Source organism: Pseudophryne corroboree, chromosome 9, assembly GCF_028390025.1.
Source record: "Pseudophryne corroboree isolate aPseCor3 chromosome 9, aPseCor3.hap2, whole genome shotgun sequence".
NCBI classification, from domain to species: domain Eukaryota; kingdom Metazoa; phylum Chordata; class Amphibia; order Anura; family Myobatrachidae; genus Pseudophryne; species Pseudophryne corroboree.
Window position 1 is genome coordinate 320919684 of NC_086452.1, and position 15470 is coordinate 320935153.

The 15470-nt window shown below is 46.1% G+C and overlaps 1 protein-coding gene across 2 annotated transcripts in view; it reads right to left on the minus strand.

Annotated features, from left to right (window-relative positions):
* SUN2 (Sad1 and UNC84 domain containing 2) overlaps nt 1–15470 on the minus strand; it is a 266430-nt gene that overhangs the window by 11942 nt on the left and 239018 nt on the right. For both annotated transcript variants that reach the window (XM_063940485.1, XM_063940484.1), the window contains exons 14-17: nt 7100–7184; nt 6890–7005; nt 4097–4264; nt 466–558 (exon numbers count right to left, since the gene is read on the minus strand). In XM_063940485.1, coding sequence (XP_063796555.1) covers nt 466–558; nt 4097–4264; nt 6890–7005; nt 7100–7184 — 462 coding nt within the window. The remainder of the gene's footprint in view (nt 1–465; nt 559–4096; nt 4265–6889; nt 7006–7099; nt 7185–15470) is intronic.

Sequence of the window (15470 nt, forward strand, 5' to 3'; positions counted from 1 at the left end):
GTTGTCGGACCCAAACTTCGTGGAACCGGCTGACTGGATCTGACAGCTTCAGCTTATGCAGACTGACCACGGCCTGCTACCATCGCAAATGTGATCAATGCTGCATCCTCTGGCTCTCTCAGATGCATGCAGAAGGCGTCTATCTCCTACAGATGCCTCCTGCTGTATGTGCATTTTATTTGTATGGAATTGCACAGCCGCTTCCCCACAGGTGTGCAATTCCATACAAATAGGAATCAGGCCCAAAGTCACTGGGAGATCAGAAAGATAGAGGTACAACAGAAAAGAAAACCAAAAAGGAGGAAAAAGGAAAAGGTGTAGTATGAGAAGGAACCAGTGTGATCTAGCTGGAAGATATGAGCAGTGCCATTCAAGAGTCATATAGACGTGATGGTAAGGCAGAAGCAGGCACCAGAAGAGTCAGAAAGTAAACGGATTGGGAAGATGACAATGTGCTACTATTACCTGTATAGGAAAGGTCTGTATGGGGTCTCCATTTTGATTGTATGTAAAATTTCCCAGGAGGATTCCTTCTTTCTGTGTCTCCTCTTCCAAAGCCTATGGTAACAAATAATTTTTCATGAGGTCAGGCTCATATACAATAAAATATCTAGTACCTTTCATTCACATTAGCTGCTAAGTGCAAAATAATAATATGAAAAAGTATCAGCATAATAAAACTAAATGCTGTGAACAATTACATAATCTTGTTGGTGCGCACACGTGCTGGTCTGAAAAAATACATTGGTATAGGAGAATACAATAACAGAACAATTTGGAGAGGGAGAGAAAGAAAACCTGCTATAAACCCTGGTAGCACTTCGGACAAAAGCTATATATTTCTAAAAAGACTTAATCCCAACAGTTATTGATATAGCAGCACAGTGAGAGGGGCTCGAGTGGAGTTCGATACATTTAGTGCCAAAAACACAGGTGTAATATGCATACTGTGCGAATGGACAAACTTTGTGTCTCTCCAGCTCTATAAAGGAAGTATAAGGGCCATATCCAATTGGGTGCCAGGTTTTGCCCGTAGGAAAACCTAGTGGACCTTCCACCCAATTTTGTATTACTATGGTTATGTGAATTGAATATGCCCCATAGCATTAATTTTACACCAGGATAGAACTGGAGATGTAGATGTACAAGTTTAGCAGTACACAATAGAGTACTTTAATGAAGTATTAATACTGTATGGACAGAGGACCTGAGGCAGAGGTAGGTGTAAAGTGTTCCCAATGCCAATGTTTGCATAGGTGAGTGGTTATTTTAGTACTGCTCATGTGTCTGAGTCGCATTGTGATTGTGCTGTGATGGTCTTGTGATGGCTCGCAGTGTGATTGACAGTCGGTGAGAGGTAACGGAGTGGCTAGTCAGACGTGTGCGTGACATAAGAGTTTTGTGGGCGTAGTGCAACCAGCAACCGTAAATGTGTACACAGTTGTAATGGCCCCGGCGGCTTACTACAGTTGCTAGAGGCCCGATGGAGTGACCAATGTTGTGTCTTTGTATGCAAGCGGCAGATCAGAGATGCTGTCAGTGGGCGTCTTTGTACAAATCCCTGCAGCGGGGTCATTAGTATATTTTCACAGTCACACTACATACGAATATGTAGTTGTGAGGCCCATTGTTTTAATAAATACTAAGTCGTATTTACCATGTAAAATACATTTAAATACAGAAGAAAATACAAACTAAAATACTAAGTTGAAATAACTGCAAACATTTTTGTATTTCCTCTTTAAAAAATGTAGAAGACAATGTATTTTTGTATTTAATTCATGGCAATGGCATTTGCTTCCCTGCCAAGAATCAATCAACAGACAGTTCAAATAAATTGCAGGAATATTTGCATGAACGCCCATTTACCCATCTTCATCTGTTCCGCCAGCCTAAGTGTAAGGAGTAAGTGCAACATGCATCCGAATCTACTTTGTTATAGATGCATTAAGTATTTTTAGTGCACGTCACTTGCCTTACATAAATGTGCTTATGCCAAGATCTATGTCAGTCCATGTATCTATCAGCCCCTCTTAAAACAGGAAACCATTTGATGTTTATCATGCTGACACCAAATCCGAAGCCGTCCAGCTTTTTAAACCCCTCTGTGACTCTAAACAGATGACAGAGAATTAGGCTTTCCAGCATTGTTCAAGTGTTCCCAGTTTTTGTATTGCTGAACTCCTGTGATCCAGCTTGGTATATGAACGTATTTCTGTCCCTTTTTGCTGTATTCATGCTCTCCTGTTCTTACCTCAGCTTGTGACCTGGCTTCTTACCCTTTGGCATTTGGCAGACCTTACAATTTACCAACCCTGCTTTTTGACAAAGCACCAGTCTACCACACAAGGAACCAGCTCACGGAGCTGCGACCTGTTTGCTGGATGCAACAAAGCTGAAATTGCCGTGTCCATGGAAAAAAACAACTGGTGGGTTAGACTTAGCCCCTTTTCTAGGCAACACAAATCTTGGCTGGTTGTTCAGAATCCATCTTTCCAAAACCACCTTATGACACCTGAATGATTGGTCGCATAATTGATTATTCCCTAAGAATAATGATTTGTTGTCACTCTGGAAACATAAGTAGGATAAGATGAGGCGTACTAAATTAGTGATGGTTATCAATATTTCATAGTTTGAACCCATCTCTTGCCACCAATGATTGATGGTCTACCCATCAGTGGCGGAGGTCAGATGATTTTCCACCATAGATGCAGCTGGGTTTTTCCCAGTGCAGGGTGTACAGCACTTAGCCCTACCTCTCGTCGTGCTACTCATTCTTCCTCTTTTCCCCAATTAACTTGTTGTGCCCTAATGCAAGGATGCCCATTAATAGCTCAAACCATTGATGGTTTCACTCCTTCAATGTATAGAACCAATGGCACCAATGATGGTGAAGCCTTCGATGGCCATCTCTACACTAAACTGAATATGAAGTGAGAGTCACCAGCTAGCAGTCTATGCTTTGGAATGATTGGCGGACTTCCCCACAGGCATGTGACCAGGAAGCTTGCAAGAATTCTGACTATGGATAACAGTAGTTTATAGCTTTTACAATTTTCTATCTTGAGCAAATGTTGTAATTTATTAGCAACTTCTATTAGCCATGCAATCTGTATTTTGCAATATATATTTCTTCAAAAAGAGCTGCAGCATGATGTCACTTGTAAGTTTACGTTATGAATAAAAACTGCAGTTTTATATTTTTCTGTCATTGAATGGGAAATAAAACTAAAATAAAGTTCCCATATGAATCAGGTGCTAGTAACTTTCAAAAATAGATGAAGGAATGCTTACGGAACTTTACCGGAACAAAGAAATGTAATTTAACCTGTGTTCTAGAGAGAAGCATTTTTCAGTATACAGTAATTTCATGTTTAGCATAAAGAGTCCTATTATAAAACTATGGATTGCATACAGTGGTGACACTACAGGGTGCGGACCGCACCAGGTGACACCATCCGAAGTGGTGACACCAAGTGCGGGGAGAGTCTCTGGTGTCAGCCCAGAATCTCTGGTATATGCACTGGGTTACACCAACCATAGTGACACCACTGATTGCATGCCGGGAAACTGCTAAGAACATTGGGGGTAATTCCAAGTTGATCGCAGCAGGATTTTTGATAGCAATTGGGCAAAACCATGTGCACTGCAGGGGAGGCAGATATAACATGTGAAGAGAGAGTAAGATTTGGGTGGGTTATTTTGTTTCTGTGCAGGGTAAATACTGGCTGCTTTATTTTTACACTGCAAATTAGATTGCAGATTGAACACACCCCACCCAAATCTAACTCTCTCTGCACATGTTATATCTGCCTCCCCTGCAGTGCACATGGTTTTGCCCAATTGCTAACAAAAATCCTGCTGCGATCAACTTGGAATTACCCCCATTGTGAGCACAGCAGACTGTGTATAAAATAACATTTTCTCTCTCTCTCTCATTCTCAGGATAGATAGATAGATAGATAGATAGATAGATAGATAGATAGATAGATAGATAGATAGATAGATAGATAGATAATGTTAAAGATTCACCAGAAATAAAAAAATATATAAATTCTCTCACAAAAAGTACATCAATTAATTAAAGACTTACATAGACAGAGAAATCTTTGGGGGCACTTGAAATCGTGGACTTTGGTGACAAAGACAGAGGAATGTGATCCAGTGTGACAGCTGTTGGTCGGATACGACTAGATAGACGGATCACAGCATAACCCTGAGTTCCCCGGAAAGCCCAGCAGTTTCCAGGGTTTAAATCTGGCTGAAATAAAAAATAAAAGTGTACAAACCACATGAAAACATGTAAAAAAACACAAGACATTTCTAGGATTAAGTAAAACTACAAAGGTTAATGTGACAGTAACACTGTCCTGGATGTGCACCATTAATCACTTTGCCTTAATGAGCTTACTATAAGGAGCATGCCTATTATGATCATGGCAACAGAACCCAAAACTGCTACTAGTAGTGCATAAAATGTGAAAAGGTGACTGCTAAGTCACATGGAAGTCCAACCTTACACCACCCATTTCATTAAATGTTTCTGGTTTTCTACTTAAATGCTGCACGGTTTTGCTACATTTCTGGCTTAAATAAATAGGAGTGTGGAAACGTCAAGACTGTTCGCATAAAGGCCTTTATTCTGACCTGATCGCACGCAGCAACTTTTTGCTGCCCGTGCGATCAGGTAGACGCCGCCTATGGGGGAGTGGATTTTTGCATAGCAAGGCTGCGATCGCATGTGCAGCCGTGCTATACAAAAAAAGTTTTGTGCACAAAAGGAGTAGGTCTGGACTTACCTACCTAGTGTGATCACTTCAGCGTCTTAGGTCCCGGAATTGACGTCAGACATCCGCCCACCAAACGCCTCGAGACGCCTGCGTTCAGAAATCCACTCCCCAAAAAACAATCAGTTGACACCCGGATCCGCCTTCCAGTTGTCAATCTTCTTGAGGTCACCGCTGCGACCACTTTCTTCGTTGGAAGCGTCGCTGCGCAACGAAGCGCCTGCGCATTGCGGCCGCAGCGCATGCGCAGTTCCGACCCCATTGCACAGCTGCGATAAAGTGCAGCGTGCAATCGGGTCGGAATGACCCCCAATAACTGTCATTTTTTTGTGTGTGTTCGTACTTCTGCCTTACAGTCCTGGAGCAATGAGTTCAATTCCAATCAGGGACTTATCTGAGTTTGCATATTATTTACATGTTTGTGCGGGATCTGCCAAGGGTTCCATTTGACTCACACAGACAATTGACAAACTTGAAGGTTAATTATCTGCTGACAAAAAATCATCTATTGTGTATGAGTTTATATGAGAGAATTTAGAGAAGAGAATTTAGTCTAAACCAGGGGTTCTCAACCCTAATTCTCAAGCACAACCAACAAGCCATGTTTTCATGATTTCTTTGAATTCATGCACAGGTCAGTTAATTTATTTTGCTGGGTCAGTAATTATCCTACCTGTTTCCACAGACAGAAATCCTCATAATATGACCTGTTAAGTGATACTTGAGGATAGTGGTTGAGAACTTCTGGGCTAAACTGATAGTAAAGTGCACCTAGAAAAGCATTATTACACTGAAGTTCAAAATGGAAAGCACAAGGTATAGAATTTGGTCAGACCTAAGCAAATGACAAGTCCTTTTTGCGAATAGTGGCCATGGGCTTATCAAATCAGGTATGGGTCATTAGGTCGACCACACTTAGGTCGACAGTCATTAAGATGACCACTATTGGTCGACATGCATTAGGTCGACATGGCCACTAGGTCGACATTCGTTTTGTAAAAACTTTTTTTGCTGTTGTTTTCTTTGTAAAGTGACGGGGAACCCGATTAGTGCACCGTGTCGCCTCGCATAGCGAGCGTAGTTCGCCATGCTTCCGGCAAGGTGCCTCGCTGCGCACTCCACAGGTTACTATTCACGATCGTAGTCCACGTGGAACGTAAAGTATGAAAAAGTAAAAAAAATGGGGGGGAAATTTGTGAAAGCCTCATATCAACCTTTTTCCATGTCGACTTAATGACCATGTCAACCTAGTGACCATGTCGACCTAATTCATGTCGGCCAATAGTGGTCGACCTAATGACTGCCGACCTAAGTGTTGTCGACCTAATGACCTATCCCATCAAATCAATCATTTCAAACCTGAAGATGAAATCTCTTTTTTATTCTGTGCTTTACAAAGAAAGTTCTTACTCTGCCCATCACTCTGATTAGCCAGGGAAAATTTCAGCTTCCCTGTACCTTGCTCCATACAACTCTTCAAAATCTTGCTGCATTTGCACAAATCGAGGTGCGTGGCATTAAGAATTTTGCACTGTAGCTCAGCCATTTGAGCTACATAAATAAGTCTATGGCAGTGGTTTCCAAACTTTTTTGAATCACGGCGCCCTAGAATATCAGAATTTTTTCACGGCACCCCTAGGCCAAAAATTTCTTATTGAGAAATTTAGAAAGAAATATTACATTAAGTAGATAGCGTTTATATGTCATCCTTAGGGTCAGTTGTGTGGTGAGGGACAAGATTTGCTTCTGTTTGGCCACATATTTTATGACTGGCCTGCCAGCTCTAGTTTTGCCTATTATATTGACCATGAATAATTTGAATTGGTCCTGGACCACCAACCCAGGGCACCCCTGCAAGTGTCCCGAGGCACCCCAGGGAGCCACGGCACACAGTTTGGGGACCTCTGGTCTATGGGGTAAATTTACTAAGATGGGAGTTCTATTTAAGATGGGATGTTGCCAATAGCAACCAATCAGAGTCTACTTTATTTATCTAGCACATTCTAGAAGATAATACCTGGAATCTGATTTGTTGCTATGGGCAACATCCCATCTTAAATAGAACTCCCATCTTAGTAAATTTACCCCTATGTCTTTACCTGAAGTATGACACGTGGTGACTGGGACTGGTACCAAAGAGGCACACCAAAAAGACTGAGCAGTGCCGTCTTTGTCTCATAGGTCTCGGAACATCTTGTATTTAGGACACTTGCACCTACAACAAAGTGAAAAAATTTTTTTTAGAAAGAAGGTAGAATTTATTATGGGTTACTATTATGGATTGATTGAGCAGATGTAACAGAACTGACCTGATGACTCTAGAGCATAATCAACCAGACCGATCCGGTCTTCACTATATCTCTGCAGGGCACGGTTCACAATTTCATGAACCTCCTAAAAAGATAGTATGATTAAAGTTAAATTTGAAGCACATGGAGATATAACTGTAATGTAATATAGAATCATAATTTTATATAGTGCCAATATATAGACACAAAACAGTAATGAAACAAGGCTTACGTTAATAATAAGAGTCAGACAGAGAGGTAAGAGGGGCTTTCTGGCTACATTACATTACATTACACCTATCAGGAAATCAGGATTTTGGTACTTACCGATAAATCCCTTTCTCCGATTCCACAGGGGACACTGGAGAGCAGTTACAGTGGGTATATAGTAAGCAGTAACTGGGAGTTGGCACTTTAAATTTTATCAATGTGACTAGCTCCTCCCCTACTATGTCCACCCTCAAAGCCAGTCTACTAAAACTGTGCCCGAGGAGAGCTGGAAGAAACCAACGTTAAAGCAGAGGAGGTTAATTAAGTCACCTAAAACAAGATAACACCAAGGAAACTTGTGAACAAACAACTGTAGTGAAGGTGAATATGAACAAAACTAGCAGGAAGCCGGCCATCCAGGATGGGCGGCATCGTACAAAACAAATAAGGAATCAGACTTTCGAATAGCAGAATTTCTATCTACATAGATCCTGAGCACCCTGACAACATCCAAAGACTTGGAATCTGGTGAATCCACCGAGAGGGCCGGAACCACAAGCGGCTGATTGATGTGAAAATCGGACACCACCTTTGGTAGAAACGACATGCGAGTACGAAGCTCAGCTCTATCCTCATGGAACACCAGGTAAGGAGGTCGGCAAGAGAGAGCCCCAAGTTCCGACACCCGTCTGGCCGAAGCCAGAGCCAGGATAAGTACCACTTTCCAGGTGAGATATTTAATCTCCACAGACTCCAGAGGCTCAAATAACAGAGACTGTAGAAAAGAGGGGACCAGGTTGTGGTCCCATGGAGCCGTCGGAGTGCGAAAGGGAGGTAGTATTCAGAGAACCCCTTGAAAGAAGGTCTGAACCTCCAGCAGCAAGGCTAATTTCCTGTGGAAGAAAACAGAAAGAGCAGAGACCTAAACCTTTAGCAAACCCAGTCTCAGGCCTGCCAAGAAACCCGCCTGCAGAAAACGAAGGTGGGCTAAGTGAAAAACCGAAGGGGAAAACTCTAGTCGTTTACACCAGGCCACATAAGCTTTCCAAATGCAGTAAAATAGTGAGACGATGTGACTGACTTCCGAGCTCAGAGCATAGTAGGTATAACCGTACGAGGAATCCCCTTCAAACGTAGCCTGCGTAAGTTTGGATAAAAAAAAGGACCCTGTTGTAGTAGATCGTTCCGTAGTGGTAGGGGCCAAGGCTCCACTACTGACAACAGGTGTAGGGCCGAGTACCAAGTCCTGCGCGCCCAATCTGGAGCCACTGGGAGGACCAGCGCATTTTCTCTCTTTATGCGTTGCAGAACCCGATGTAGTAATGGGAAAGGAGGAAAGAGATAATAAGAATTTACTCACCGGTAATTCTATTTCTCATAGTCCGTAGTAGATGCTGGGGACTCCGTAAGGACCATGGGGATTAGCGGCTCCGCAGGAGACTGGGCACAACTATAAAGAAAGCTTTTAGACTACTGGTGTGCACTGGCTCCTCCCACTAAGACCCTCCTCCAGACCTCAGTTAGGATACTGTGCCCGGAAGAGCTGACACAATTAGGAAGGATTTTGAATCCCGGGTAAGACTCATACCAGCCACACCAATCACACCGTATAACTCGTGATACAATACCCAGTTAACAGCATGATAACAACTGAGCCTCTCAACAGATAGCTCAACAATAACCCTTTAGTTAAGCAATAACTATATACAAGTATTGCAGACAATCCGCACTTGGGATGGGCGCCCAGCATCCACTACGGACTATGAGAAATAGAATTACCGGTGAGTAAATTATTATTTTCTCTAACGTCCTAAGTGGATGCTGGGGACTCCGTAAGGACCATGGGGATTATACCAAAGCTCCCAAACGGGCGGGAGAGTGCGGATGACTCTGCAGCACCGAATGAGAGAACTCAAGGTCCTCCTCAGCCAGGGTATCAAATTTGTAGAATTTTGCAAACGTGTTTGCCCCTGACCAAGTAGCAGCTCGGCAAAGTTGAAGAGCCGAGACCCCTCGGGCAGCCGCCCAAGAAGAGCCCACTTTCCTCGTGGAATGGGCTTTCACTGATTTAGGATGCGGCAGTCCAGCCGCAGAATGTGCAAGCTGAATCGTACTACAGATCCAGCGAGCAATAGTCTGCTTAGAAGCAGGTGCACCCAACTTGTTGGGTGCATACAGGATAAAGAGCGAGTCAGTCTTCCTGACTCCAGCTGTCCTGGAAACATAAATTTTTAGGGCCCTGACTACATCCAACAACTTGGAAGCCTCCAAGTCATTTGTAGCCGCAGGCACCACGATAGGTTGGTTCAGATGAAAAGCTGATACCACTTTGGGGAGAAACTGGGGACGAGTCCTCAATTCTGCCCTATCCATATGGAAAATCAGATAAGGGCTTTTACACGACAAAGCCGCCAATTCTGAAACACGCCTCGCCGAAGCCAAGGCCAACAACATGACCACTTTCCACGTGAGATATTTCAAATCCACGGTTTTCAGTGGCTCAAACCAATGTGACTTTAGGAAATCCAACACCACGTTGAGATCCCAAGGTGCCACTGGAGGCACAAAAGGGGGCTGAATATGCAGCACTCCCTTAACAAAAGTCTGAACTTCAGGTAGTGAAGCCAATTCTCTCTGGAAGAAAATCGATAGAGCCGAAATCTGGACCTTAATGGAACCCAATTTAAGGCCCATAGTCACCCCTGACTGTAGGAAGTGCAGGAACCGGCCCAGCTGAAATTCTTCCGTTGGGGCCTTCCTGGCCTCACACCACGCAACATATTTTCGCCATATGCGGTGATAATGGTTTGCGGTTACTTCTTTCCTAGCTTTTATCAGCGTAGGAATGACTTCCTCCGGAATGCCCTTTTCCTTCAGGATCCGGTGTTCAACCGCCATGCCGTCAAACGCAGCCGCGGTAAATCTTGGAACAGACAGGGCCCCTGCTGCAGCAGGTTCTGTCTGAGCGGTAGGGGCCATGGGTCCTCTGACATAATTTCTTGAAGTTCCGGATACCACGCTCTTCTTGGCCAATCCGGAACAATAAGTATAGTTCTTACTCCTCTTCTCCTTATTATCCTCAGTACCGTTGGTATGAGAGGAAGAGGAGGGAACACATAAACCGACCGGTACACCCACGGTGTCACTAGAGCGTCCACAGCTATCGCCTGAGGGTCTCTCGACCTGGCGCAATATCTTTCTAGCTTTTTGTTTAGGCGGGACGCCATCATGTCCACCTGTGGTTTTTCCCACTGGTTTACAATCATTTGAAAGACTTCTGGATGAAGTCCCCACTCTCCCGGGTGGAGGTCGTGCCTGCTGAGGAAGTCTGCTTCCCAGTTGTCCACTCCCGGAATGAACACTGCTGACAGTGCTAACACGTGATTTTCCGCCCATCGGAGAATCCTTGTGGCTTCTGCCATCGCCGTCCTGCTTCTTGTGCCGCCCTATCGATTTACATGGGCGACCGCCGTGATGTTGTCTGACTGGATCAGTACCGGCTGGTTTTGAAGCAGGGGTTTTGCCTGACTTAGGGCATTGTAAATGGCCCTTAGTTCCAGAATATTTATGTGCAGGGAAGTCTCCTGACTTGACCATAGTCCTTGGAAGTTTCTTCCCTGTGTGACTGCTCCCCAGCCTCGAAGGCTGGCATCCGTGGTCACCAGGACCCAGTCCTGTATGCCGAATCTGCGGCCCTCTTGAAGATGAGCACTCTGCAGCCACCACAGCAGAGACACCCTTGTCCTCGGAGACAGGGTTATCAGACGATGCATCTGAAGATGCGATCCGGACCACTTGTCCAACAGGTCCCACTGAAAGGTTCTTGCATGAAACCTGCCGAATGGAATCGCTTCGTAGGAAGCTACCATTTTTCCCAGGATCCGCGTGCAATGATGCACCGACACCTGTTTTGGTTTTAAGAGGCCTCTGACTAGAGATGACAGCTCCTTGGCCTTTTCCTCCGGGAGAAACACTTTTCTCTGTTCTGTATCCAGAACCATCCCTAGGAACAGCAGGCGTGTCGTAGGGACCAGCTGTGACTTTGGAATGTTTAGAATCCAGCCGTGCTGTTGTAGCACTTCCCGAGATAGTGCTACCCCTACCAACAACTGCTCTCTGGACCTCGCCTTTATCAGGAGATCGTCCAAGTACGGGATAATTAAAACTCCCTTCCTTCGAAGGAGTATCATCATTTCCGCCATTACCTTGGTAAAGACCCTCGGAGCCGTGGAGAGACCGAACGGCAACGTCTGGAATTGGTAATGACAATCTTGTACCACAAACCTGAGGTACTCCTGGTGAGGATGGTAAATGGGGACATGTAGGTAAGCATCCTTGATGTCCAGCGATACCATGTAATCTCCCTCGTCCAGGCTTGCAATAACCGCCCTGAGCGATTCCATCTTGAACTTGAATTTTTTTATATATGTGTTCAAGGATTTCAAATTTAAAATGGGTCTCACCGAACCGTCCGGTTTCGGTACCACAAACATTGTGGAATAGTAACCCCTTCCTTGTTGAAGTAGAGGCACCTTTACTATCACTTGTTGTGAATACAGCTTTTGAATTGCCTGTAACACTGCCTCCCTGCCTGAGGGAGTGGTTGGCAAGGCAGATTTGAGGAAACGGCGGGGGGGAGACGTCTCGAATTCCAGTTTGTACCCCTGAGATACTATTTGAAGGATCCAGGGATCCACTCGTGAGCGAGCCCACTGATTGCTGAAATTTTTGAGACGGGCCCCCACCGTACCTGGCTCCGCCTGTGGAGCCCCAGCGTCATGCTGTGGACTTAGAGGAAGCGGGGGAGGACTTTTCCTCCTGGGAACTGGCTATATTCTGCAGTTTTTTCCCTCTACCTCTGCCTCTGGGCAGAAAGGACGCGCCTTTAACCCGCTTGCCCCTATTGGGCCGAAAGGACTGTACCTGATAATACGGTGCTTTCTTTGGTTGTGAGGGAACATGGGGTAAAAATGTAGACTTCCCAGCTGTTGCTGTGGAAACGAGGTCCGAGAGACCATCCCCGAACAATTCCTCACCCTTATAAGGCAGAACTTCCATGTGTCGTTTGGAATCTGCATCACCTGTCCACTGCCGAGTCCATAACCCTCTCCTGGCAGAAATGGACATTGCACTAATTTTGGATGCCAGCCGGCAAATATCCCTCTGTGCATCCCTCATGTATAAAAGTGCGTCTTTTATATGCTCTACGTTTAGCAAAATAGTGTCCCTGTCTAGGGTATCTATATTTTCTGACAGGGAATCTGACCACGCAGCAGCAGCGCTGCACATCCAGGCTGAAGCTATAGCCGGTCTCAGTATCACACCTGTGTGTGTATATATATAGATTTCAGGATAGCCTCCTGCTTTCTATCAGCAGATTCCTTCAGGGCGGCCGTATCCGGAGACGGTAGTGCCACCTTCTTTGACAAGCGTGTGAGCGCTTTATCCACCCTAGGGGATGTTTCCCAGCGTGACCTATCCTCTGGCGGGAAAGGGTACGCCATTAGTAACCTCTTAGAAATTACCAACTTTTTATCAGGGGAAGCCCACGCTTCTTCACACATTTCATTTAACTCTTCAGATGGAGGAAAAGCTACTGGTAGTTTTTTCTCTCCAAACATTATACCCTTTTTTGTGGTACCGGGGGTAACATCAGAAATGTGCAACACATTTTTCATTGCCTCAATCATGTAACGTGTGGCCCTACTGGAAGTTACATTAGTCTCTTCGTCGTCGACACTGGAGTCAGTATCCGTGTCGACATCTGTGTCAACCATCTGAGGTAGCGGGCGTTTTAGAGCCCCTGATGGTTTTTGAGACGCCTGGGCTGGCACAGGCTGAGAAGCCGGCTGTCCCACATTAGGTATGTCGTCAAACCTTTTATGTAAGGAGTCGACACTATCACGTAATTCCTTCCACAGCACCATCCACTCAGGTGTCGACCCCGCAGGGGGTGACATCACATTTACAGGCATCTGCTCCGCCTCCACATAAGCCTCCTCATCAAACATGTTGACACAGCCGTACCGACACACCGCAAACACACAGGGAATGCTCTGACAGAGGACAGGACCCCACAAAGCCCTTTGGGGAGACAGAGAGAGAGTATGCCAGCACACACCAGAGCGCTATATAACACTGGGATCCCACTATCAATGAGTGTTTTCCCTATAGCTGCTTTTTTATATATATATTACATATATATAATATCTATACTGCGCCTAAATTTAGTGCCCCCCCTCTCTTTTTTACCCTTCTGTAGTATTCTTAGACTGCAGGGGAGAGCCAGGGAGCTTCCTTCCAGCGGAACTGTGAGGGAAAAATGGCGCCTGTGTGCTGAGGGAGAAGCCCCGCCCCCTTTTCGGCGGACATTCTCCCGCTTTTTCTGTAATACTGGCAGGGGTAATTTTACATCTATATAGCCTCTGGGAATATATATGATGTATATTTTGCCAGCCAAGGTGTTATTTATTGCCCTCAGGGCGCCCCCCCCCCCAGCGCCCTGCACCCATCAGTGACCGAAGTGTGAGGTGTACATGAGGAGCAATGGCGCACAGCTGCAGTGCTGTGCGCTACCTTGGTGAAGACCGAAGTCTTCTGCCGCCGATTTTCCGGACCTTCTTCGTGCTTCTGGCTCTGTAAGGGGGACGGCGGCGCGGCTCCGGGAACGAACACCAAGGTCGGGTCCTGCGGTCGATCCCTCTGGAGCTAATGGTGTCCAGTAGCCTAAGAAGCCCAAACTACCACCTGTTAGGTAGGTTCGCTTCTTCTCCCCTTAGTCCCTCGCTGCAGTGAGTCTGTTGCCAGCAGATCTCACTGAAAATAAAAAACCTAAATATACTTTCTTTCTAGGTGCTCAGGAGAGCCCCTAGTGTGCATCCAGCTCAGCCGGGCACAAGAATCTAACTGAGGTCTGGAGGAGGGTCTTAGTGGGAGGAGCCAGTGCACACCAGTAGTCTAAAAGCTTTCTTTATAGTTGTGCCCAGTCTCCTGCGGAGCCGCTAATCCCCATGGTCCTTACGGAGTCCCCAGCATCCACTTAGGACGTTGGAGAAAAATTAACTGGACGTTCCAAGGAGCCGTGAGGGCATCCACGGCTGCTGCCGCCGGGTCTATCGTCCGAGAGTAGTAAAGAGGCAGTTGATGGTTCAGGCGTGACGCCATGAGGTCAATCTGTGGCCTTCCCCACTGGTGGACCAGCTGACGAAACACCTGAGGATTAAATGTCCACTCTCCTGAGTGCATGTCCTGGCGGCTGAGATAATCGGCCTCCAAATTTTCTACCCCCGGAATGAAGATTGCCGACAAGGCCAGAGCGTTTTCCTCTACCCAGAGGAGGATGTTGGGGACCTCTCTCATCCCCGTACGGCTGCGAGTGCCGCCCTGACGGTTGATGTAGGCCACCATTGTGGCGTTGTCGGACTGAACTCTGAATGCCCGACCGTGAAGCAGGTGATCTGCCTGAAGTAGGGTGTTGCACACTGCCCGCAATTCAAGTATGTTTATCGGGAGAGCGGATTCATGGGATGACCAGCTCCCCTGAAACCGGTGTTTAAGGGTCACAGCCCCCCACCCTTGCAGGCTTGCGTCTGGTGAGGAGAGTCCAATCCCAAACGCCGAACAATTTTCCTTCCAACAGATGAGTCGAATTTAGCCACCAGAGGAGAGACGACCGTGCCTTTGGAGACAGCGTCACCCACTGATGAAGAAATAGATGAGACCCGGACCACTGATGTAGGTGACACAGCTGTAAGGGCCTTGAGTGGAACCGTCCGTATGGAAGGGCCTCGAACACCGCTACCATCTTCCCCAGGAGGCGGGTACACAGATACACCGATACCCGACAGTGTCGAAGAACCAACCTCACAAACGTCTGAAGAGAGAGGATCTTGTCCTGAGGAAGAAAAACCTTCTGACGGCCCGTATCGAGGATCATCCCCAAGAACAGCAACCGTTGCAAGGGGCATAAGGGAGACTTTGGGAAGTTCAGGATCCACCCATGCCGAATCAGAAGGTCTTGGGTTATCCGGATATTTTGAAGCAACTGGTCTGCAGAGTGGGCTTTCAGCAGCAGATCGTCCAGATAGGGGACAATCGTCACTTCATGCACTCGAAGTAGGGCCATCACGACTGCCATGATCTTTGTGAACACTCTGGGGGCTGAAGAGAGACCGAACGGAAG